Source organism: Eufriesea mexicana, unplaced genomic scaffold (genome assembly GCF_001483705.2).
Source record: "Eufriesea mexicana isolate 0111107269 unplaced genomic scaffold, ASM148370v2 scaffold2087, whole genome shotgun sequence".
In the NCBI taxonomy this organism is placed as follows: domain Eukaryota; kingdom Metazoa; phylum Arthropoda; class Insecta; order Hymenoptera; family Apidae; genus Eufriesea; species Eufriesea mexicana.
This window is the reverse complement of record NW_016910162.1, coordinates 1,035,631-1,058,526: the sequence shown is the minus strand read 5'-3', so window position 1 is coordinate 1,058,526 and position 22,896 is coordinate 1,035,631. Positions and strand designations below refer to the sequence as shown.

Here is a 22,896-nt window from a genome sequence, read left to right as displayed (position 1 = left end):
TATATTTTACAAGAAAAATGATACTAATGATTTTTATGATCAATGCATTTCTCAAAATAATCATAAATCATTTCTCAAGCATTAGATAGTAAACTAAAATTAATAAATTGTTACAAATCCCGTATTAATATTATGATGTTAATAATTATAAGTACATAAAATCGGTCAACTCACGTTATCGTCAGTCATACATTTATTGATGGTGTGTATTGTAAATGAGGCGGACTATTTCTACCTACATTTTATGACAAATAAATTCAAAAATTTATTAAATTCATAGATAGATTTACAAGATAATATTTGACTGCTTCAAATGAACATTAATTTGAAGCTATTTTCTAATTACTCCTAAGTTTCGATATTAATTCCTTGCGCTACAATATTACGAAAATTTGTGAATTGAATTTGGATGTTATTTTAGTTAGTTAATATATAAAGTAAACAATATATTTCATTTTAAGATTCATATATTTTGTTTACGTTAAAACATGTTAAATATAATTTTTGTTACATAACGAGTGTAGCTCGTTATTGTAAATTTTAACACGAAAAACTCATGATGAGCTAGAGTCGTTATTACAGCGCAAGAAGATGATGAGTAATTATGCAATGTATTTGTAATAGGTAATCAGATACTATATTTTGCTATATTAAGATTGTTAAAATATATACAAGTCTTAAAATACAGTTTTGGTATAAGAATAAGAATTTATTAGTAATTACATCACAGAATGTAAATCATCAATTCAGAGTTCTTTATGTTTCTGCTAAAAAGATGACTGTATAAACGCTATCAATTGGATATTTGTGTCATAAGATATTTGTACATTTTTTGTTAATGCTTATTTTATTTATGTTTTAGATATTTAATTTTATTTATAATTTGTAATGTACTATTTCAGATTAATAATTATTTTGCTTACATAACTGTATATCACTATAAAAAAGATTCATTATAATATTCATTTAAAAAGTAGATTTAAGATAGTAAACTTTCATATAAAAAGCCTTAATATCACAAGATAGCTTTCATATTGCTTTGATAAAGTAAGGTTGAGAAATATTTTTCTTTTAATAAATTGTAAATGAATTTTCAAATAACTGTGTAAGATCTTCCCTCGATTGATCTCGTGGCGCTAATTTTGTGATACGATGCTGTAAGTAATATAAACATATATTAGTAAAATCATAATACTAATAAAAGACATTACATAAATAAAAGATTATATAGTTATAAAAGTAAACAAATATTGTATGATCATACAAAAAGATAAAATTTGAAATGTAAAAATATATATTATGTGACAATTGCGAATTCGTCATATACATTGATATGAAATTTGAAAAATATGGCAAATTTTCTTAATTGTCATGATTAGTGTATAGTGACAAATAAATCACTATTGCAAAATAATTGTAATTTCTCCCTCACTTACCAAAATATGTTCTTAACATAAACAATAATATTAAAACACCTAATTTAATTAAACTATTGGGATTAAGATATTTTTATAATATAACATTTATAAGAAAATATTGCTTATTAATAAAATTTAACTGTAATAAAATATATACAACAGATTATTATTTATTATATAATATTATTTAATTTAATATTACTTTTTATCTTATTTAATGGTTATTTTATTTTACTTTTATTTTATTTTAATCTTTATTTCAATGGTTATTTTATTTAATATTACTTGTACTATTAAAGAAATATAAGAAAATGACAATAATTTATGAGTTCATTGGTTTTTTACTTAAATAACTTAATTACTTTTGTAATAAAAAAAAAAATGTTAAAGAATAAAAAGTAGAATAATACATCTTACTTGTGGCAGTGTGCCTTCAACTAAAGCAGGAATATCTTCCTTTTTAAAACCCATTTCTGTCAAGCCATTTTCAATTTTCATCATCTGCATATATTCTTTAACAGTGTCTGCTAATATTCTACCAGCATCATTTTTCTTGGCACGGTTAATATCAGCACCAAGTAATTCTGCAGCTTCTAAATGTCTTTCTGGGCATGCACTTCCAGTAAAAGCAAAGACAGCAGGTGCTGATATAACAACTGAAAGACCATGTGGTACTATAGGATGTTCTTTACTATATCCCTATAATAAACAATGTATCATTACTTATTAATCTCATTTATCAATATATTGTATGCATATTTATTTATGTCCAATGAATTAAATATAAGTAATTCGTATAAATTAATACATTCCTTTGTCTAATAAATAGATGGATATAACTGTAGGATTCTGTACAAAAAACTGAATATAATCTTGAAAACTATAATGTTTTATGAATATAAAATGGAAAATAATGATTTGTAAAAAATATACTGTGTTATATTTATTGGTTGATCAACTTATAAGGTTAGTTATATATACATGCAGTTAAGAGGATTTGCTTTTTATTTTCTTTATTCACTAATTATTTTAACTACTTTTGCTATTAATTATTACTTTACTATAAAATTATATTTACAGAATTTATATTAAATATACCTCAGGTTGAAAACTTTGTACATTTCCACTAATAGGATATGAAAGTGCATGACAAAGGTGAACTCCAGCATTACCAAATCCTACACCTGCCATGGTACTTGCAAGATGCATGTTACTTCTAGCTTCAAGATCATCCTGATTATATACTGCTCTTTTAAAATATCTATGTACACAAAAATGAATGAAAAATCAAATTTTTAAAATTTGGCAATTATTGTTTTACTACTAATCTTATTTTACAGTTAAAACTTATACAAATAAAAATAAAACTATATGAATAAAAATAATTTATTTTTTTAAGAAAACTAAAAATTATATTAACACGTTGAATGCCACGCCAGTTTTACATGGACTGCCCGAGGCTCGACGATGAATTTTCCATTATGCGATACATATATATTGAAATATTATCTGCAATAGATAAGTTACAATGTATAACCATGTTTGACATGTTAATTGAGACGGGGGTCACCATTGAATTAACGATGATAATAAAAATTTCTAAATATTGACATTTGTTTAAATTATATATATTTCTATCAATCTGGGCGCGCCGGTCACCGGTGGCCCCCGTGGCGCCACCGTCAAGTTAGGTGCCGGTCACCGGTAACCCCTATGACATTCAACGTGTTAATATAGATTATAATAAAATTATTAAAAATGTTAATTGTCATACTTGCGCATTATTTGAAGAGAATATTTTGACCATACATCACTGATAGGATTGCTACCTTGATAGGCTGGTCTAAGAATTGGATTAGAAGGACAAGCTCTTTCTGTATATGGTATTGCAGTAAAAGATTCAAGTGCATGACATAGCACATCAAAACCAGAATAAGCACAAACTCTCTCTGGCATACTGAGTGTATGTTTTGGATCAATAAGACCTAAAGTAGGTCTCAAAGCCCTGTTGTAATTGAAATTCTCAAAATAAATTATGATTTTGAATAATTTTACACTTAATAATATATAATATATATTGCAACATATGGATTATTGGTATTTAAATAATAATTATTTTGCTATTATTATTAAGATTACAATAAATAACATACCTATTAGCAATACCAGTTTTAGCTTTAAGTGGTTGATAATCAAAGATAGAAACACCAGTTGTTTCTGAACCAGTTCCAGATGTAGTTGGCACGGCTATCAATGGTTTTAATGGTACTACAATTGGTTTCCCTTTACCAATAGGTGCATTTACATAATCTAAAAAATCTGCTTGGGGATCAGAACTGTAAAGATTTGCTGCCTTACAAGTATCCATTACCGAACCACCACCTACCTAAAAAAATTAATTTTATATTAACTTTTATATTAAATAACTAACATATAATTACACAAATTATGATTAATTTTATAAAATTTAAAAACATAAGAACAATTATCTTTTTTATCCTTTACTTCTTAAGATGCAGACCTAATAAAATTATTTTCTTAATACGTTTTCAGAAAATGGAAATCACAATTTTTTATACAGGTGTTTGTTTCTTACCGCTATAAAAGCATCAAATTTTCCACGTTTAGCAAACTCAATGGCATCTTTTAAACTTCGCTCTGTAGGCTCTACACGTACATTATCATAAACAGTAGTTTGTATACCATATTTAGTAAGACTATCCATTGCAGCCTTAACAGGTGGTAAATTTATTAAATTGGAATCTGTCATTAAACATACATTTTTTGAGCCAAAATTTTTCATGTCCATACCTAATTCTTTTGTAACACCAACACCATATCGTACTGTAGAACAAGCCATCTGCAATTATTGTTATTAAGATGAAAATGATAAATATAGTTTAATTAAATAAAAGATGTAAATTTTATTTTTATGATATTAATTTTAACATTATTTTCTATGTTTTTTATTTCAAAAATATAAAGTCAAATAAAGTTAAAGTTAAATAAATGTATCTGTTATCATATTTCTTATTAAATATCTATTTCTTAAACACATAAAAATTAAATTGTATTAAAAATTATGAGTGATAATAAATTTAATAATTTTATTCTTTTCTGAATAAATAAAAATATTTGTTTGAATAAATTAATTATAATTCTTTTCATTTCTTATAATTTTTTGATTCATAACAAATTTAGTATCAGTGTATGAGGATGTAAATTTTTAAAATACATGCCTCAAATGCGTATTCTTTTGTTGGCATTGTATTAGCCATTGTGCTACGAGCTTTCCTTAATTCATGTATATTTGTACTTCCAGGATTTCCATGAGCTGGACATTTACATCTTCAAATAATTCATAATAATTAATAGCAAAAGTTATAATTTTATTTAAATTAAATACTATATTAAAAAATACATTATTTCTAAATTATAAAGAAGATATACAAAATAAATTTATTAAAAAGAGATATATGTATTTATATATAAGTTTTCAATACATGTAATATGTGTAAATTATCATAAATATGTCATATATACATATTTAATTAATAAAGATAATTATTAAAAACTTTATATATAAATTTGATTACACTTTTATATTGGAAATACATTACATAATTAATGTTAATTATTCATACAGTGTGATTTATATTTGGTAACATATTGCATAAGTTTGATGTTACAGAATATTATACTGAATAGATGTGTTATTTTGGATGCATGTATGTATGTATTTGGAATATACTCACGATTGGGAAGAAATAATTTGTAATAAATCTAAAGTACGTCTTCTCGGAATCATTTTTTTGTAATATATTGTATAATTATTGAAGAAAGTAAAAATTGAAAAAGATACTAATTATAATTTTAATGTTTTTTATTTTTTGTGCTCTGTTTTATACTAATCATTTAAGTATGAGTCTTTCATGCTAATCCACATGTTTATATTGATAATGAGATGATTTTACGTACGTAGCAGCCAGTGCCGTATCAATTATGATATTTACATTTTCATATTAACAAGTACTTAAAAATTGGTAAGAAAAAATTACATGGCTTTGTATGAATTGAAATTACTACACCAATTAAAAATATAATCTTCTCTAAGTTTTGTATTATATTAATAATTGTATGAAAAATTGTATTATAACCAGTTAAATAACAAGTTGATTAAAATATCCTTATCAATTTCGTTGCGTTAAATAGCGTTGATTATAATTGAGGCCAAAGATATTGATCAAAGATATTAATTGAAATTAAATTTCTAGATAGAAATTATACATTCTCGATCATATATATATATATATATGTATATTCAAATCTATAATATTTCGAAAATTCTGTATTATTTGTCAGTTTGAGATTCCCATTTTCTTTTCCTTAATAATTCATTGTTTCTTTTTAATTAAATTAAAAAAGATTGTTTAAATTGAATTGATTAAGTAATAATAATAATTAATTCAATATTAACCACTAAGTTTTTATTACATGTTTACATTTTGTTTTATAACATTTTCATATATAAAATTATCTTATAATTTTGATAATCGTATATACGATTCACCTTAATCCTTATAGTGACAAAAATATCGTCACTTTAAACATTAAAATTGGCTTCATAATTTGTTATACAATACTCCTTATTTCAAAGTTCAACATACTTTTAATTATTAAATTTTCCATGTACTAAAACAATGTATGATACAAAATGATAAAAATTTAATTTTTTAATATAAACTTATGGTTTCAATTTAATAATAGTAACATAATTAAATAATTATTCAATGTGTATTACACTTTTATATAATAAATAATATTGACTTACTATTTTAAATAAAAATTTGAATAAAACAATCTTAATAATATTGTCACTTTATAATATAAAGTATAGATTGTATGAAACTTATGATAATATTATATGTAGAGATATAATAAAAATACCTAATTATTTTTATAAATAAAGATAATTAAAATATTGTTTCTAAACAGAATGGAGTATTAAAAAGAAAAAATTTGCAATTATTTACTATAATCAAAAATTTTATTAAAACGTTATACATTATTTACAACATGTAGCATAATACATAGTACGTGATAACGTACTACCTATACTACGAGACATTAGTTTACTTAGTACTATGTGCAGTACTTAGTAGAAAATACTTAATTTTTTATGGCTTAAACAGATGTTACGCATGATGTTACCATCACCGTAATTAGAAGTCATGAATCTTATATAAAATATATATTACTGTGACTGGGTAGATTGTTTGAACTTGAAATGTAAAATTATATTCGTTGCGTTTTTAAAACCCTGCTTTTATAATTTTTTGTCAATTTTTATTGTTTCCCATTCCCAACCTTTCTCGTAATAATTTATCTATTTTTCTAAAATGACAATTCTACGATTATTAATATTAATTAATGAACGTATTTAATTATGTAATACTAATTAAAAATGCATACAACTGAATTACTGCTATATCATACCAATTTGTAGCAAATTTGTTCAAATTAAAAGAAATACTGATGGTTTATGCAAGTAAAAGTTTCACATAAAATGTATGAATTTTCTCAAAAAGTTGTTAAGTATTATAAACATCTTGGAACATTAAGCACTCTGAAAAACGTGTTTCTTAGTAATTGTTTAATTAATCAAACATACTTAAAAAACTATTGCCAGTACATTTTATTATTTTTAAATATTTTAAAATGTTAATCATAAAAATGTTTTCTTTTTTTTTACGTTCATCATTATAAGTTGAATATTGTACATGGCAGGTTTTTCCGAGTGTAATTAATCGATTTTATTTAAAAATAATTTCTATTTCCATAAGAATTTTTTACTCCCCTTAGTGTCTGGTTAAATTGAATTACATCGGTTGCTAAATAATTGATTATTTGTAGCTCATAAATTTTAAACGCTTTCTGGCACAATTTTATCATAGTGGAATGTACTACACGAATAAAAGCTTCCTCGTTTTGGAACATGCGGTGTAGCAATTTCTTCTTGAAGAGGTTTGTATACTAAACCACAATTCTTATTGTCAATAAAGCCTTGTCGAAGGATCATCGGTGGCCTGATTACGGGTCCCTGACCTCGTCGTTTCGCCAAATGAATTGCAATATGCACCGATAGTAGAAGAATCATTGAAGTTATGACAACCACGATAATTACTGGCCAAAGTGCACTAGTGTACCAGGGATGATATTCCATATTTTCTGAAGCAATAAAATCTTCGTATTCTTGATCTTGAGTTGTCCAGGCTTTTTCTACTACTTCATTTGATTTTATTCCATGATCAATGTCCAGTTTAAGTATTTCCTAATAAAGAAAAATAATTCATTATTTCTGATTGATATTTGAAATAATTTCTCATGTAGATAGATATGTAAAATATTTAAATAATTTTTCGTTAAATAAAGCTTATACAGAAGAAAAATTTTACTTTAAGTTTTATAACAAGAAACAATTGGTAAGTAACGAGCGCCTTTTGTAAAATGTTCAGTTTAAGATATAAAGAACATTACGTATAAATAAAATATTAAAGTTACGTCAATTTGTTTATGAAATGTCACTTCAGACATAAAAAATTCAAAATCAATATATGAACATCACTAGACACAAATCATTTTTATTACTTCAATAAATAGCTTTTGAATTTATTATTGTACACTAGACAATCGTTTTATGTAAACTAGCTCTAATTGATATTTTTAGTTTAAAGCTATTTTGGAAAGAAAATTTAATTGAGATATTGAAAAATATTATAAAATGTGTATATACCTCCTCATCATCGCTATCAACATTGCTTCTTAACAAAGGATCTGAGTTTTCTGACGTGTCAAATGATCCAAGGAAAATCGTTAGTTTCTTTTCTTTATGAGGAACTGGTCTTGGTTGTGGTGCGGTACTAGTATCGTTACAAATTGTTTTTCCCAAATCGGTCCATTGACTGATACCTTCGGAATCGGGGTAGTTGTCGGTATTACCATAATTACTAATATATCTATAAATGATAAAAGATTTGCATATTATTTCATCTAATTTGTATACCTTTGTTATTTTACATTTAAAATTTTCTAATTTTCTTAATAGTAATTAGCAACTTAAGATCATTAAGTCTATATTACCGTATTCAATATTACACTCATGTCGGTATTACAGTTTGTGTTATACAATTGTATAAAAAAAAAAAAACTTAAAAAAGTATTCTTTACCTTGCCTGTCTAAATAAAAAACAAATGTGAGTTATGAAAAATTATACAAAATCATTACTTACTTATTGTCTAATAGTTTAAAATAGTTTCTTTTTCAAAAATTTAATTCTTTTAATATTTTTAAATATATTCTATATAGTTCTTACCTTTCTCTACTATATGTATATAAAGATTATAATGTAAAGTACTTAATGATGTATCGTACTCTGTGATTATAGAAAATGTAAAAATATTTTTGAAAATATTCTCGACGTATATAAATTTATAATTCTTTACACATTTTTATAATTATAAAATTAATTTTTAAAATATATTAAACCGATAATTACAATTATTAGTTAGATATCAATTAATTATATTTAATAAATACCTTAATGTTTCAATTGGCGTTACAGCATGATCTGTAAGCCATTGTATAGCTTCGTTAAAGTCAACATCACAATTAAGAGGATTGTGCGATAAATCCAAACTAACAAGTTTGGGCGTTGCATTCAATTCTTCCACGGTTATTCGACGAAGAAGATTTTGTCGAACTGATAAAGATCTAAAACATATTACGATATTGATAATATTATGGTTGTTATGATTTATTCGAAAAATAAATTAAGAAATTGCGAAATTTTTCAGCAATAAAAATATAGGACAAATGCGTACCGTAAATCAGTCAACTGAGCACTAGTTACAGTCCAAACTTTTTCTAATGCGCATCTGCTTACGTCAAGTTTAGTAAGACCAGGAGCCATCAAGAACGGCGTTACTTGTAATGTTGTCAAAGGATTACCCGCAAGACTGATTTTAGTTAAACTGGTAGCACCGCGGAACATGTTGCTTTCTAAAGTGTTAAATATATTGTCAGAAAGATCAAGGATTCGTAAAGATGAGAGGCGAGAAAGAAGTCCGTTTGGAAGTTTCATCAGGCGATTTCTGGATAGATTCAATTGCGTTATTGCTGGCATAGCATTGAATGTTCCTTCTTCGAGGAAATACAAGCCACAATTTGAGCATTCAAATCGATACACACTGTAAAGATATATTTAATATATAGTATAAATATAAAATTAATAACTGAGTTAACTATTTGTATTGGTATGTCAATAAAATTTCAGATCTAATGTTATTAGCTATCGTTTTGAAACAAAATTAAAATATCCAATTTAAACATTAATTTTAAATATAGCTTTATCATCTTATACCAAATGATTCACAAGTATATTTAAATTATTGCTTAAAAAAAATATAAAGTATTATTGTACTATAGTACAAATAATATTGTATTGATACATGATAATTAATGGAATACAGAACTGCAATGGTTTTAGATAAAGTCTATTATATATATTTAAATTATACGAATATTTTAAGAAAAATAAAGAATTTTTATATGATGAAAAATATTTTAGAAATATTACAAAGGCGAAAAATTATACTCAAATATCTTACCAATTGATTTAAATTGTGATGTTTTAAATTATTTCTAACATAGATTTGGAAAATTTATTATCATATTGTAATATGTTACTGTATGTGATTATATCTATATACAATAACGAAAAGACAAGTTACAAAAAGTTAATTCATAAAGTTAAGAATTTATGTCTATTTTTCGCTTCTGCATATGTTTTTTACTTTATGTATATTTACTTAATATTGAAATAATTATAATGGTAATCAACATTAAGTATGACAAAATTAAAAAAAAGTTTTTACCTGTATGTATCATACTCAAAACCAAATGTTTTGAAAATTGGTAAGGTTCCCAATTCAGGGTTGTTGTTCATCAATAGAACTTGTAACCTTGAATTAGCTCTTAAATGATGTTCTGTTAAAGAGGTCAGTTTATTATCACTAATGTCAAGATGATTCAGTTGATCAAGATTAGCAAAAGCATGTTGATGAATTCGTTTGAGGCCATTTGAACTAATCATCAGTTGATCCAATGAGGGTACACCAGAAAGATCATCTTTCGCAATTACTTTGATTTTATTATTGGAAGCATCTAATAATCTCAATTTTGATGCTTGTATAGTGTTCAAAGATATCAAATTATTCCCTAAAAATTAAATACACGTTTAAAGTTTTATATATTAATAATCCTCCCAACACAGTTTTCTTATAAAAATATTTACGTTAATTTAACATTAAAATTTATATCATTAAATACAATAATCTTACCAGCAACACGAAGCATCTGAATGTCGTTATTAGGGAAGAGATCAACTGGGATTTCATTCAATAAATTATTTGAAAGATCTAGTTCCACAAGTGATTCCAACATGTTGAACGTGGCGCTATCAATTTCTTTCAATTTGTTGCCTTTTAAATTAATATAGGTCAAACTCTTCATCTTTGAGAATACTGTACGTTTTAATTTCATCAAACCATTAAAGGAAAAGTCAAGTTCTGTAACCGATGGAGCGTCAAACAAGCCATGTTTCGCTAATTTTAAATCTTGTGTATGCTTCAATGGATTTCCGGAAATGCAAAGTAACGATAACTGCATGTTACTTTGGAAAGTACTTGGATGAATATCTTGAAGGTCATTGCGTGTCAAATTGACAGAAAATAAGTACGGTATGCCGTCAAATGCAGTTTGATTTAATTCGACTATTCTCGTATCAGTAATCACAATCGATTCCAGCTGTTGAAACCCTCGTGATTGAAATGCAAGAGGGCCAAGACGAATTTGTCCAGCATTCTCTATACGCAAATGAACGATACCTGTGCCAAAAAATTGTTGTTCCACAAATTTAGTGCATCTGAAAACGAACAACAATATATATTAATACACAAATTTTTAAGTTCTTTAATTAATAAGTGTTAATAATACTCATGATGTTATTAAGTCAATATCGTGTTATCAATAGTATTTTTGTCTTCCTTTAACACAAAGGAAAAACTTAATTTGTATTAAGCTCAAAGACGTACGTTGCAGTTGTTGCAGCTGCATATTCTCCAGCACATTTGCAATAATCGGGACATTGTGTCATCACTTGTTCATCATACTCGGGTTCGTCGTCGTTTTCATCGTCATCTTCATCACCATCATCATATTCATCATCATTTTCATCTTCTTCGTCCTCGCTTATGTCATCTTCATAGGGTACATCTTCGTCTGGAACCCATTTTGATATACCACTGTTTTCTTCTGTTGCATTATTAGCACCGATTGGTTTTGCTGTTGTTGAGAAATTTAATGGTCTAATTTTTTTAGCTTCCGCCTTGAACGTTTGTGCAACTTCCTCTTGAGTCTGTAATTATTTTAATACCAACGTTATTTAAATATGGAATGCTTATAGTTATTCGAATATTTCGATGGCTTCGTATTACAAGATATATTTTTACTGTATCTAACTATTATTAAATTCATTATTGCTATTACGATAAATATGAATATATCGATATTAAATATAATATAGAACAGTATGCAAATGTATATTGAATTAGTATGACAAATTTGTAAATCACCTTCGTTTCTTCGTTTAAAATACGAATTTCTTGTAAAAGCATTTCTTTAGGCCCACGGAACGGTTTCAAAAAGTGAAGATCATCTTTCTTCAATTTTGACGGTATTTTTTCATCAATCGGAGAGGATTTGTCATCTTTCTTGTATTCGTTTGCTAATACAGCAGGGGATTTTTCCGAGGATTTTTCGAATGAATTCGCACTGTCATCATCGTACAGACGTAATTCAATTGTAGATGGTGCATGCGTAGATGATGTTTCGTTGTCTAAGGAAACTTTACTCGGAGAAACCGCTCCAGATAACAGCACTGTTAGCAGCAGAGCTGCTAGAACCTTCATTTTGTATCCTGTAAATGAAAACATTGTTTTATTAATATTGCATAATTCACACGAAAAATTATTATAAAGTTTATATAAAAATTGAAATATTTGTTTTATGTATTTGAAAAAAATAAACGAACCAAAAGGTCAAAGATCAATTTTTACCATCCATACCACGTGATCCAATTTTCAATAATTTCAATTTTATTTAAAAAAACAAAATTTCAATTCGTCACTAATCTATGACTTATCTGTACAATTAATTTTCTATAATTAATAATAAAATAGTATAAGTATAAATAGTAATAAAATAGTATAATTATATATAAAAAAATATAACGATTAAAATAAAAGAGTAAAATTAATAGTAATTCCTTATAATATTATATTATATATCAAAAATATGTTTTAAATAGTTTACATCAATAACAAGTGCTCTGCTCTATTTTTACACTTCATTTTCAAGGATGAAAATTTCTAAAAAATATTTTGAATGAACTTATTCGACCTAAATGTTATTATTCGTTTAATAGCTTCTTTATTTAAAAAATTTGTCGAAATTTATCATCAATGTGTAATATATTTCACTGAAACGTGACAATCGGTTTATAAATTTTGAAATACAAACTTCTCACATTTTTATTTCGTAGATTTGTATAAAAATTTGAGCAGCAATTAGCCGATTTTGATAAAATTAATAAAAAAAAATTTCGAATTAACAAATGTTTATAGTAATTAATAAGGTTTAAGTTGGATTAAATTGAAAGAGGAAGTGAAAAGAAAAATACTTTAAAAATTTTCTAATTCATACTGATTCGTAATCAGATGGAAATTATAATTAATAATTACATATACTTATTTACTTTCACTAAAATTTCTCTTTAGTAAATTGCAGTTACCATTATTTATCACAGGTCCATAATTTTGGGATCAATATCATCCATAAAATTTTGACTTATCAATTATTATCAATTATATTAGAACAAAAAGAGTTTCTCATAATACAGTATATATCAAAAATATACTAACATATAATATACTATAATAATATACTATAATATACTATATATACTATAATACTAATATATATTAATACTATAATATACTAATATATAGTAATTAATATAAATTACTACTACATTAGTAGTAACTAGCATAGTTACTTCAATTAGAAAAGAGTGGCTGAAGAGTTGCCGAGTATATAAATTTGACTAACATAAATTGATCATGTAAAATGTTAGGATGGTCGGTTTGTATAATTCAAGATAGTGATTTCTCATCAGAAAATCAACGGAAAAGAAGGTCGAAAAATATAATCGATAATAATCTTTTAAGAGGTATTGTTGAAAATAACACACAACAAATTTACAGTCCAGATAAAGTAACATTGCAGATAAAAATTATTATCTTTATTTGTGAATCTAGTGTTATATATTTATCTTAATTATTTTTACGCTCGTTGCTTATTTATCTTATTATACAGAAGAATATTATTATTATATAAGATCAGTCTATTATTATTCGTCAGTTGGCTCAAATGAGAAAAGTAAAGAAAATAGACAAATGAGTTCCACGCGAGTTAAACGGTATACAGAAGCTTAATTTTAGCTAGATGCACATAGCTGACAAAGTTACTTCACAGATATAATATTATACGACTGGAAAATGTCCAGGATAATTGCTTCACAAAGGAGACCCACGCAAAATGTACGTAAAGAATAGCATTCCATGTGACGAAAACAATGGCAGTCGCCTGCAGAATTTACATTCCATTCTTATATTCTCCGTTATCTAGATCTATTATTACAGCAGAACGATATCGTTAGAAGATAGATGGAATGCATATAGAATTAACACAAAGTAGCAATTTTTTATTTTCTTTTAATAAAACAATTCTGTAGATAATACAGTGTTCTGAAATAAAGTGGCTGTAAAGTGACTGGAAGTGTTTGAATAATTTTTAAATCCTAAAATTGATGATTTTTTAAAAATGTGGAACAGTGAAATCGAATAGGATTACCTAGGGTTACCTAGGGATGCCTAGGGATACCTAGGATAGGTGTATCAAATTTGGTATAAATTATAGACTACAAATAAAAATATATATCTGATTACTAATTGCTAATAAATAAATATATTTATAGTATATAATTTTTATAAAATTTCATATATAAATATATATTTTTTTTCTTTTTATATATTATTTATATATATACACATTATATATATTATATATATTTTTCTGTTTACAGCACAGTTCATTTGAATAAAATTCAAGATGTTAATAAATTTATATTATAGCTGATACTGAGATAATAAGTCTATTCATAGCATTAAAAATACTTGTTAATGTCTTATTTATGTTAAATAACAGAGATACTCAAGGAATTATAAACAGAACCAGAGAGAAGAACTGCATTTTGATTTTGATACTGCATGCATGGAGAATACTGTAGTTAATATTTATCATAATTTACAATGAATTTTTAATGGTGCTGACTATTAGTGCTGACTAGCTTGACTTTTGTGTTTCATATAGTGTATCAAGATATACACAACAAACATATTAATATCAAAGTATTATATTTCTTAATATATACATATATTAATTTCAAAGTAAAGAAACTTGACAAATTGTGTTTTATTTCTGTACACGTGCATTTTTTTTACATTTTTATCATTATTACACATCTTTCTTATATGTGTATATATATATATATATCTAACTAAATTAATCTCAATTAATTTTACTCATACTATATAGTATATTACATTTTATAAGTATACAATAACTATTTTAAATGGTAATTATATATAATTTGAAATTTGTTTTATAAAAATCAACAGGTTTTTTCTTATCTTGTTATCTAGTTAAACTAAACTTAGATATTCAATTAATTTTATCAAAGTTGATTCACAATTTTCAAGAATAAAAAATAAATACTAATATGTAAACAATCTCATTTAATGATAGCTTCTATTGTGAAATCAAAATAAAAAAGCCTTTTATCAAATATCACCTTTAAAAATGAAGGGTTCCACTATAATTGATAAACAAATAAATTCCTATAAATGTACTTAATGTTATCTTATATATACATCAACATGTGACATCAATGTGAAACTGATAAAAATTTTTAAAACTAAATTTTATGAAATGAATTACTTTCTTCATTGTGACAACATCGTTTTAAAACAGTTTCGATAAGCATTGTCAAAATGTGATAAAATAATATTTCGATAATGTAAATGCATTGTTCAACGTTGTTACTCACGATAGAGCTACGATACAACCATTGTTTTATCTTAGAACGCGTATCATTGTCAGCACATGTATGATTATAATGTTCAATGTTCAACTACCGCATTCTTTTTTCCCCTATAAATCCACTTATAATGAGACAAATCATTTCATCGTGACACAACGCAAATGCAGCACAAATGTTTTCTTCAGCAATAATAAACGAATTACACAAAAGCCAAATTGATCGAATTCAGAAAAATCAATTGTTGAATTGCTGTAGAATCAATAATAATTATTGACAATATAGAATTAATAACTTTAATCGTGTATTTTGATTAAAATTAAGAAATGTTCAAAAACTTATTAGTTTGATTTTAGAGTGAGCCACTTACAATTGATTTAATCTGTACAATTATGTAAATGCAATAGAATATTTTTTTACAATCATATTTTTCATTGAATATAAAAAATTCTTTGTAGAAATTGCAGTCAGAAACGTCAAGTTTTTAAGATATTTTGTAGTACAAACGTTGAGAGTTAAAATTGCCTAACGAAAAATATACATTTTAACTGTACAATATATACTGATGAAGCTAAATTCCAAGTAAACTACGAATCGAAAAAGTTTATCTTTCACTGCATCAGCAAGAATGCTAAAAATGCATATCTGACTAACAGACAGTAAAAGTCGTTGTGTAGATAGAATGTGATTCGAAGATGGTGGGTTTTAAAACAGTCAGGTGTATACAATAATATATGAAAGTACCAGAGCGCTTACATTTTTCACCTTTAAGAATATGAGATACACTTGCTAAATTGAAATATTTAATATAACATACAGTAAAGAAAATATTTCGAAATTATATTGGTAAAATTGAAAAGTAATTCAATAGTATATACGATATTCTCTTATGAGTACGTACCATCGGTAAGTTAGTACATTCAATCGATGGAAATTCGCCTTAAGGTTACTATAACTGCAACATTATACCGAAGCTATTTACTAATGTTAAAAATGTACAGTAGATATTATATATGTCGTTGTATTACGTTTTAACTTCACTGATATAATCTTCTCTAGACTTCCTTTCTTTTATCATACAGATTCCACACGGGATTCGAATATTTTTGTGACCCAACGATAGTGCGTGTTTCCAGTAAACGTGAATTATTTTTTAATTTTACTAACATTATCTCGAGACTATCTTCTTGCTATATATCATTTTAAACACGCCAGTTTAAGATATATATTTCACTCAAAAGTTGAAGGTAGCAAACGCAAGCATTCGAATACTTTTATGCGAGAGTGTATATACGTGTGAATGTCGCTTTAAGAGGTGGAAGGTGGGCTTAGGTCACAGGGTGCACGAGTACCAGCTGGGTTCTTTGTTCGACCCTCGAAAAATCTCGGCGGTTAAAGCCAGGTAGAGTTACCTGTCTTCGAGCATAACGCAGGTGGTCCCCTTTGCTTTTCCATTTCAATTTAGGCGCAACAAACACGCACAAAGGGGGGTTACAGGCACTCTGTTCCGAAGGGAATCTGTAAACCCTAAGATTGGTATTTTTGAACAATGTCCTTGGCCCAAGTAGACAGTTTGCAATTAATCTTAACGGCTTGGCGTGAAAATGCATAGATAGACTGGGAAACATTTTATGACCACATTCTTAAAATTTCCTTTATGCATTCATTTTTCCATATTATTAATCCAGGGAAAATTTCATATTGTTATTAGGGAAAACAGTCTTTTAACTCGACGACCTGAAAAGTACAAATAACAAGATATCTCTGACTAATCATATTAGATAATCTTCAGAAAACTTCCAGTACAGGAATAAGTACAGAAATATCAAAAGAAGCAATCGTTATTTTTCTGAAAACAGATAAAGATACTTCTCGTTAATTAAATATAATGGTTTCATTCCTGTAATTATAACCTTATTTTAAAATGTTATTATTGCGCAATCTAAAAGAAAAAGAAAAAGAGATGCAAGTGATTTTCCACAAAATTGAAGAATTATTACAAGACATTGTACCTCGTAGAGCAAAATAACGTTTGTAGAAAATATTTTGTGTGAAAACATTCCGCCAGCGTGCGCTGGACGGTTATTATAAGGTAGTGTCCTTCGAAGAGGTGTTGTATCGTAGCATTCTCCTAGTCAGAATTACATATCGACTCGATCGAACCCCTGTGTGTACTTCCAATTTGTCGTATGACCGTAAGCTGATTTCTTGTGAAATCAGCCGGCTCGTATGTCACTCTCTACAGAGAAACATTATTAGATAGCGTTATTATAACATAATGGCCGCAATCTGGTGTCGATAACAGTAAAAGTGAACGATTTCATAAGCTTGTATTTACTTCTTTGAGTTTCGTTCCAATTAAATATCAGTATATTTATTAATTAAATGTCACGTACATTAAAATCAGTTTTAATCACACTTATCGTTTTATAGATGGCTCGAATTGATCGCACTTTCCAATCGATCGATTACACTTTCCGCTACGACGTAAAAAATCACGTAAAAAATAATTATCGAAAAGTAGAACGATTACCTCAGAAATTTTGTACATTTTCGTTTTGGTTATGAGATTAGTTTCTTTCCGTAATAACGATATTCTGCCAGTAATAACGATATTCTGCCGAAGGGTTAATGACAAGAACAGGAAATGTTCGTTTCCAGAGATTTTACGATGTATTACAGCGCATCTTGGTGGCGGAAATTGGAACTACTAAGGAAGGATTATGAGGTAGAGATATCTACATAAGATAACGCTAAAATCGGACTTTATGCACACCAAACGTGTAAGAGATGTATCTGAATACCAACGAAATTCATGAATATTCCTTATTTCAGTAACAATAGTAACTGCCATTTCTTATTCTGTTTTAGTATTCTGCGATTATTTGGTATTACCATATTGCAAAATACCTCACAGTACAAGTATATTATATTCATTACGTTAAATATTATCACGGTATATAAGTATAATATAACATTCTATAATAGAACTAATGTAATACATACAGAATAATATATCAATTGTTGATAATTAAAGACGCCTATACAACGTTAAACAAATAAATTCTAAATGATTATTTTTTATGAATAGCCTAGTTAAATTCACCGAATCTAATATATTAAACAGTGGAATTTAAAGTTAAATAAAACGTAATAAAGCATTTTCTGTAATATTCCTCGTTTCTTGCAATGAGTTTTCAATCGTGAAATTGATCGAGATAAAGATTTTTCTTATCTACTTTTTCATCTGTCGGTAAGAGCCCGGTATATAATATTAAATTTAAGAATTTGCTTACGACTTCCAGCTACAAGACACGTTTTTGATTCGGTTGGTAGTGTCGTCCTCGTTCTACCGTGTAAACGTTTCTGCATGATAATAGTCGCTTACGTAACGTGTCATTGTTGTATCCGGAATTAATGGCAGGGCGAGCAACGAGAATGTACTTATGCATTATGTGATCTACATTTTTCCAGTTTATCATTTTATACGTTTAAACAAGTAAACCGCGTGCGAACCAAAATTAAAAATAGCAATAATTAACACACCAATAGCATATTTTAAAAACATAATTATTATTTTTATTTACTTCATTATCAACTACGGAACCAAATTAAATTATTAGAAAGTCTACTTAACTTTTATATCACAGAAAATCATTTAAATCTAAAATCTTAGAAATAACTAAATTGTAAAAATCACGAAAGGCGTTTCATCGATTAGCTGTTAATTTTTTCTTCATTTTGAAATTTAATTCCATTAAACCTTTTCACTAGTGCGCCGTTACCTCCGCGTTTTATCACAAAATATACATAGGTTTTTATCTTCATTCTTATCAGTGCGTTTATCTTATATGTACTGATAATATATTTGTTTTGTCTGAGACTACACTATTGCATTTTTTCGCTTTTGTATCTGTATGTTTGAGGTCGTAATTTGCACATGTAAATATGTAATGCATTTTTCTGCATGCTGTTTGGAACTCGTTAAGCTCCTACCTGTACGACATAGTAACAAATTGGTGTTTAAGATAATTTTTCTGTCGAATGATGGAGTCAATTGTATTTCCATTATATCGTTGCTTTCTCAACTTTCATCGTCCCAAAATTAATAAATTGATCAACGATACACGAATAATCCAATATGGAGAATAACAATTAATGATATAAAATTAAATTAAACGAAACAATAATTGTTAATATTAATATTAGATATTTTTAAAATAAATTTTCTATCCTTCCTGAAGTTTCTTTCATTCTAATAAAATGCAAACATCTTTATTTTCATTTTATAGTATAGTACTAGTATTATAGTATAGCATAGTACAGTATTTTCTTATATTATTCATAAAGGTGAGAAAATTATTTTGTTATATATAATATATGAAAATTGGTAAAATTTTTAACTAGAAGTCACGTTAAACCTCGTACGGAAATTTGAAAAATATTTCAGTAGATTTATGGACTCGTAAGACTCTTATTAATGCCTTTCCTGTTATCACTAGCCAAGATCGATCTACGTCATTGATCTGTCACAATTTTCAAAGAGATACATCGCGATACATACGTTTCATTTGATATAAATGATTGAAAATAACGTGTGATATTCATCGGCAAAAGAGAAAGACAAAGAGCAGAATTTTAAATCCTTTCCTTTTCTTCCATGCATCGAATATCTCGCAGAACGAACTGTTAGTGCATATTAATTAATTTAACTCGAATTTTTCGACGTCTTAATATCGAAAGCAGCGTTTGTAAACGGAAAAGAGACTCAACCACGAAATGTCACACAACTAGAAATTTACGCAGTGCAAATTAGGTGATAATCCATAAGCAAGTACGATATTTAAAAATAAAGATTCAGTCACGACAGCATTAATACTGCAGTTCGAACGCGTAATAATTTTGTTACCGACAGGAATTTCTGTATTTTTCCCTTGAGACGATAAACGTGGAAATTATTCTTTCGAGGACCTTGGAAAATGCGACATAACGTCGGTGCGGCTTTTCTCGAAGCGAATGCTCATCACACGGAACGGTATCTTTGGTGAGGTGGTATTTCATGATTATAATTACTTCATGTCGCTTTTTCACAGGTGCTATATCTTTCCTCTTACGATAAGAATTCTTACGAAGAAGAGCATTTTCGCAAGTTAACAATTTTCCTTGGTATTTAGGTCTGCGAGTATACGCAGCGGATTAAATGGAGGAAGGAAATTCAACGGAGAGGAAAAATAATCCAATACCGATCATGCTATTTTTAAACAGTGCACTAGAGTTATGGATAATTTCACTGAAATTGGTTCTTTAAAGAAACAATTTTTGCACTCACATATATTCACTCGTACTAATTTTAATTATCTCTGTTTTCAATTGTAAATTATATTTTCCTTATCATGGGGTAAATTTTCTTTCTAATTAATATCGCTGAAATTGTCACACGATTTAATTGATATTAATTACAATAAATTTGATCAAGGTAATGCTTGTATTTCGAAAAATAATACGCGTACGTAAGCGTGAGTCATTATTCTACGTCATTACATTATCTAGTGAAGCAATATCGATAGACGTTATTTTCCAACTATTAAATCCGCGAAGAAGGTATAATCGGGAAAAATTTCACTCGGATTTCACCGTCTTTAGAAATAAAATGAGATTCTACGTAATTGCAATACCGTAAAACGTGCACGTAAATAGCTGACGTTAAAATTTTTTAACGCCAATCTTCTTATAAATAACATTGTAACACCGGAATTATATTAATAAAATAATAATAATAAAAAGCAAGAGATGGAATAAAATAATAAATCGATATAGAAAGTAATAACGCCAGTGATACAATTATGATTTATTTATTAACTAAGAATTATTAACTAATCTTTATAATTATAATTCTTAGTTAGAATTGTTAACTAATTAGTTTATAACTAAGAATTTATTAACTAAAATTTTTTACAAAAAGTATAATAAAGGGTGTCCCAAAATTCGCGTAAGATTTGAATTTGGCGCCATTTGCGCAGTAAAGTGTTGCCAACGAAAAGAAAAAAGGTTAATAAAATAATAATAATAATAATTAAATGCAAGAGATGGAATAAAATAATAAATCGATGAAGAAAGTAATAACGTCAGTGATATAACTATGATTTATTTATTAACTAAGAATTATTAACTAATTAGTTTATGACTAAGAATTTATTAACCAAGAATTTTTACGAGAAGTATAATAAAGGGTGTCCCAAAATTCGCGTAAGATATGAATTTGGCGCCATTTGCGCGGTAAAGTGTTGCCAACGAAAAGAAAAAAGATACTAAGTATACTTTGTGAATCAATAAAAAATTTACAATTTTTAATTTTTAAAAACCTGTATTTTCTATCAGGATTGCTTCTCGCGTGAATTTTGGGACACCCTTTATATCGTTACAACAAGAAAAGTCGGTCAGTCTGACTAACCCTAAGCGAGAAAATTAATTCGAATGAGCGACCATGGAATCTCAGATACGGCGTAAATACCAAAGTATATTTTCCAAGTTAACGAATTAATTGCGTTTAATACGTATAGTTGAACTTCGATACGATTTCTCATAGAGCATTAATAATATTTCGCGATATTATTCATCGGTGATTAATGAAATGAACTACGAAGTGGATTTCGCCAGGAAAAGCTCACTTTCCACGATACTGGAGTATCGTGTTTATAAGCTGAAAGAAAAAGGGAAGAGGGGGGAAAAAAGAAGATAATCGAGGCATCTGGCGAACCGGCTCTTCCACTCGGTATTTATTCATTCAGGGGTCGGGAACGATCGTTTCTGATCTCGACTGAAAGTACCAGGAGCAGAATGAAATTATGGAACGCACAATAGACGGGATTTTAACCGAACTCCATTCGCACAAGTATATCAGCCGTGTCTAGAAATCGTGTTTCCCGTGGCTTCTACAACGTACAGTTACTGTAGATTTTTCGGACCAAACAGCAGTTGTGATCAGTGATTCAGAGTGCATGATAAATAAAAATTACCAAAACTGTGTTATTATGTTACTTTTACAATGAACCAATCATGTAATGTACATATCTAAGAATATAATATATAAGTATTATATATATGTGTGTGTAATATAATATATATATATATTATACTCGGGGAATATTCAAAATCGATTTTCTCGAAAACGAAGCTTCGAATAAAAAAATTTTATTTATTTT

At 27.2% G+C, this 22,896-nt stretch overlaps 2 protein-coding genes across 3 annotated transcripts in view; both read right to left on the bottom strand.

Annotated features, from left to right (window-relative positions):
* Nucleotides 1–1,071: 1,071 nt before the first annotated feature.
* On the bottom strand, nt 1,072–5,245 carry LOC108549524 (Type III alcohol dehydrogenase). Its single transcript, XM_017902941.1, has 8 exons — nt 5,174–5,245; nt 4,658–4,766; nt 4,015–4,278; nt 3,572–3,804; nt 3,193–3,423; nt 2,517–2,679; nt 1,836–2,117; nt 1,072–1,155 (listed from the first exon to the last, which is right to left on the bottom strand). The coding sequence occupies exons 1-8, from the start codon at nt 5,224–5,226 to the stop codon at nt 1,072–1,074; spliced, it is 1,419 nt and encodes a 472-aa protein (XP_017758430.1). The 5' UTR covers nt 5,227–5,245.
* Nucleotides 5,246–7,205: 1,960 nt separating this feature from the next.
* Nucleotides 7,206–22,896, bottom strand: part of Gp150 (leucine-rich repeat domain-containing glycoprotein 150) — a 27,695-nt gene continuing 12,004 nt past the window's right edge. For both annotated transcript variants that reach the window (XM_017903015.1, XM_017903014.1), the window contains exons 2-9: nt 12,111–12,454; nt 11,571–11,893; nt 10,818–11,401; nt 10,353–10,695; nt 9,300–9,665; nt 9,016–9,189; nt 8,212–8,434; nt 7,206–7,749 (exon numbers count right to left, since the gene is read on the bottom strand). In XM_017903015.1, the coding sequence (XP_017758504.1) occupies nt 7,342–7,749; nt 8,212–8,434; nt 9,016–9,189; nt 9,300–9,665; nt 10,353–10,695; nt 10,818–11,401; nt 11,571–11,893; nt 12,111–12,446 (2,757 nt within the window). In that variant the 5' untranslated portion in view covers nt 12,447–12,454 and the 3' untranslated portion in view covers nt 7,206–7,341. The remainder of the gene's footprint in view (nt 7,750–8,211; nt 8,435–9,015; nt 9,190–9,299; nt 9,666–10,352; nt 10,696–10,817; nt 11,402–11,570; nt 11,894–12,110; nt 12,455–22,896) is intronic.

What these genes read in the sequence shown, in the direction of transcription:
- LOC108549524 (XM_017902941.1), bottom strand. Translation starts at nt 5,226, where the DNA reads ATGATTCCGAGAAGACGTACTTTAGATTTATTACAAATTATTTCTTCC. An exon ending in AATTTGATGCTTTTATAGCG is followed by an intron (nt 3,805 to 4,014) that starts GTAAGAAACAAA and finishes TAATTTTTTTAG; the next exon opens with GTAGGTGGTGGTTCGGTAAT. An exon ending in TACAAAGTTTTCAACCTGAG is followed by an intron (nt 2,118 to 2,516) that starts GTATATTTAATA and finishes TGTTTATTATAG; the next exon opens with GGATATAGTAAAGAACATCC.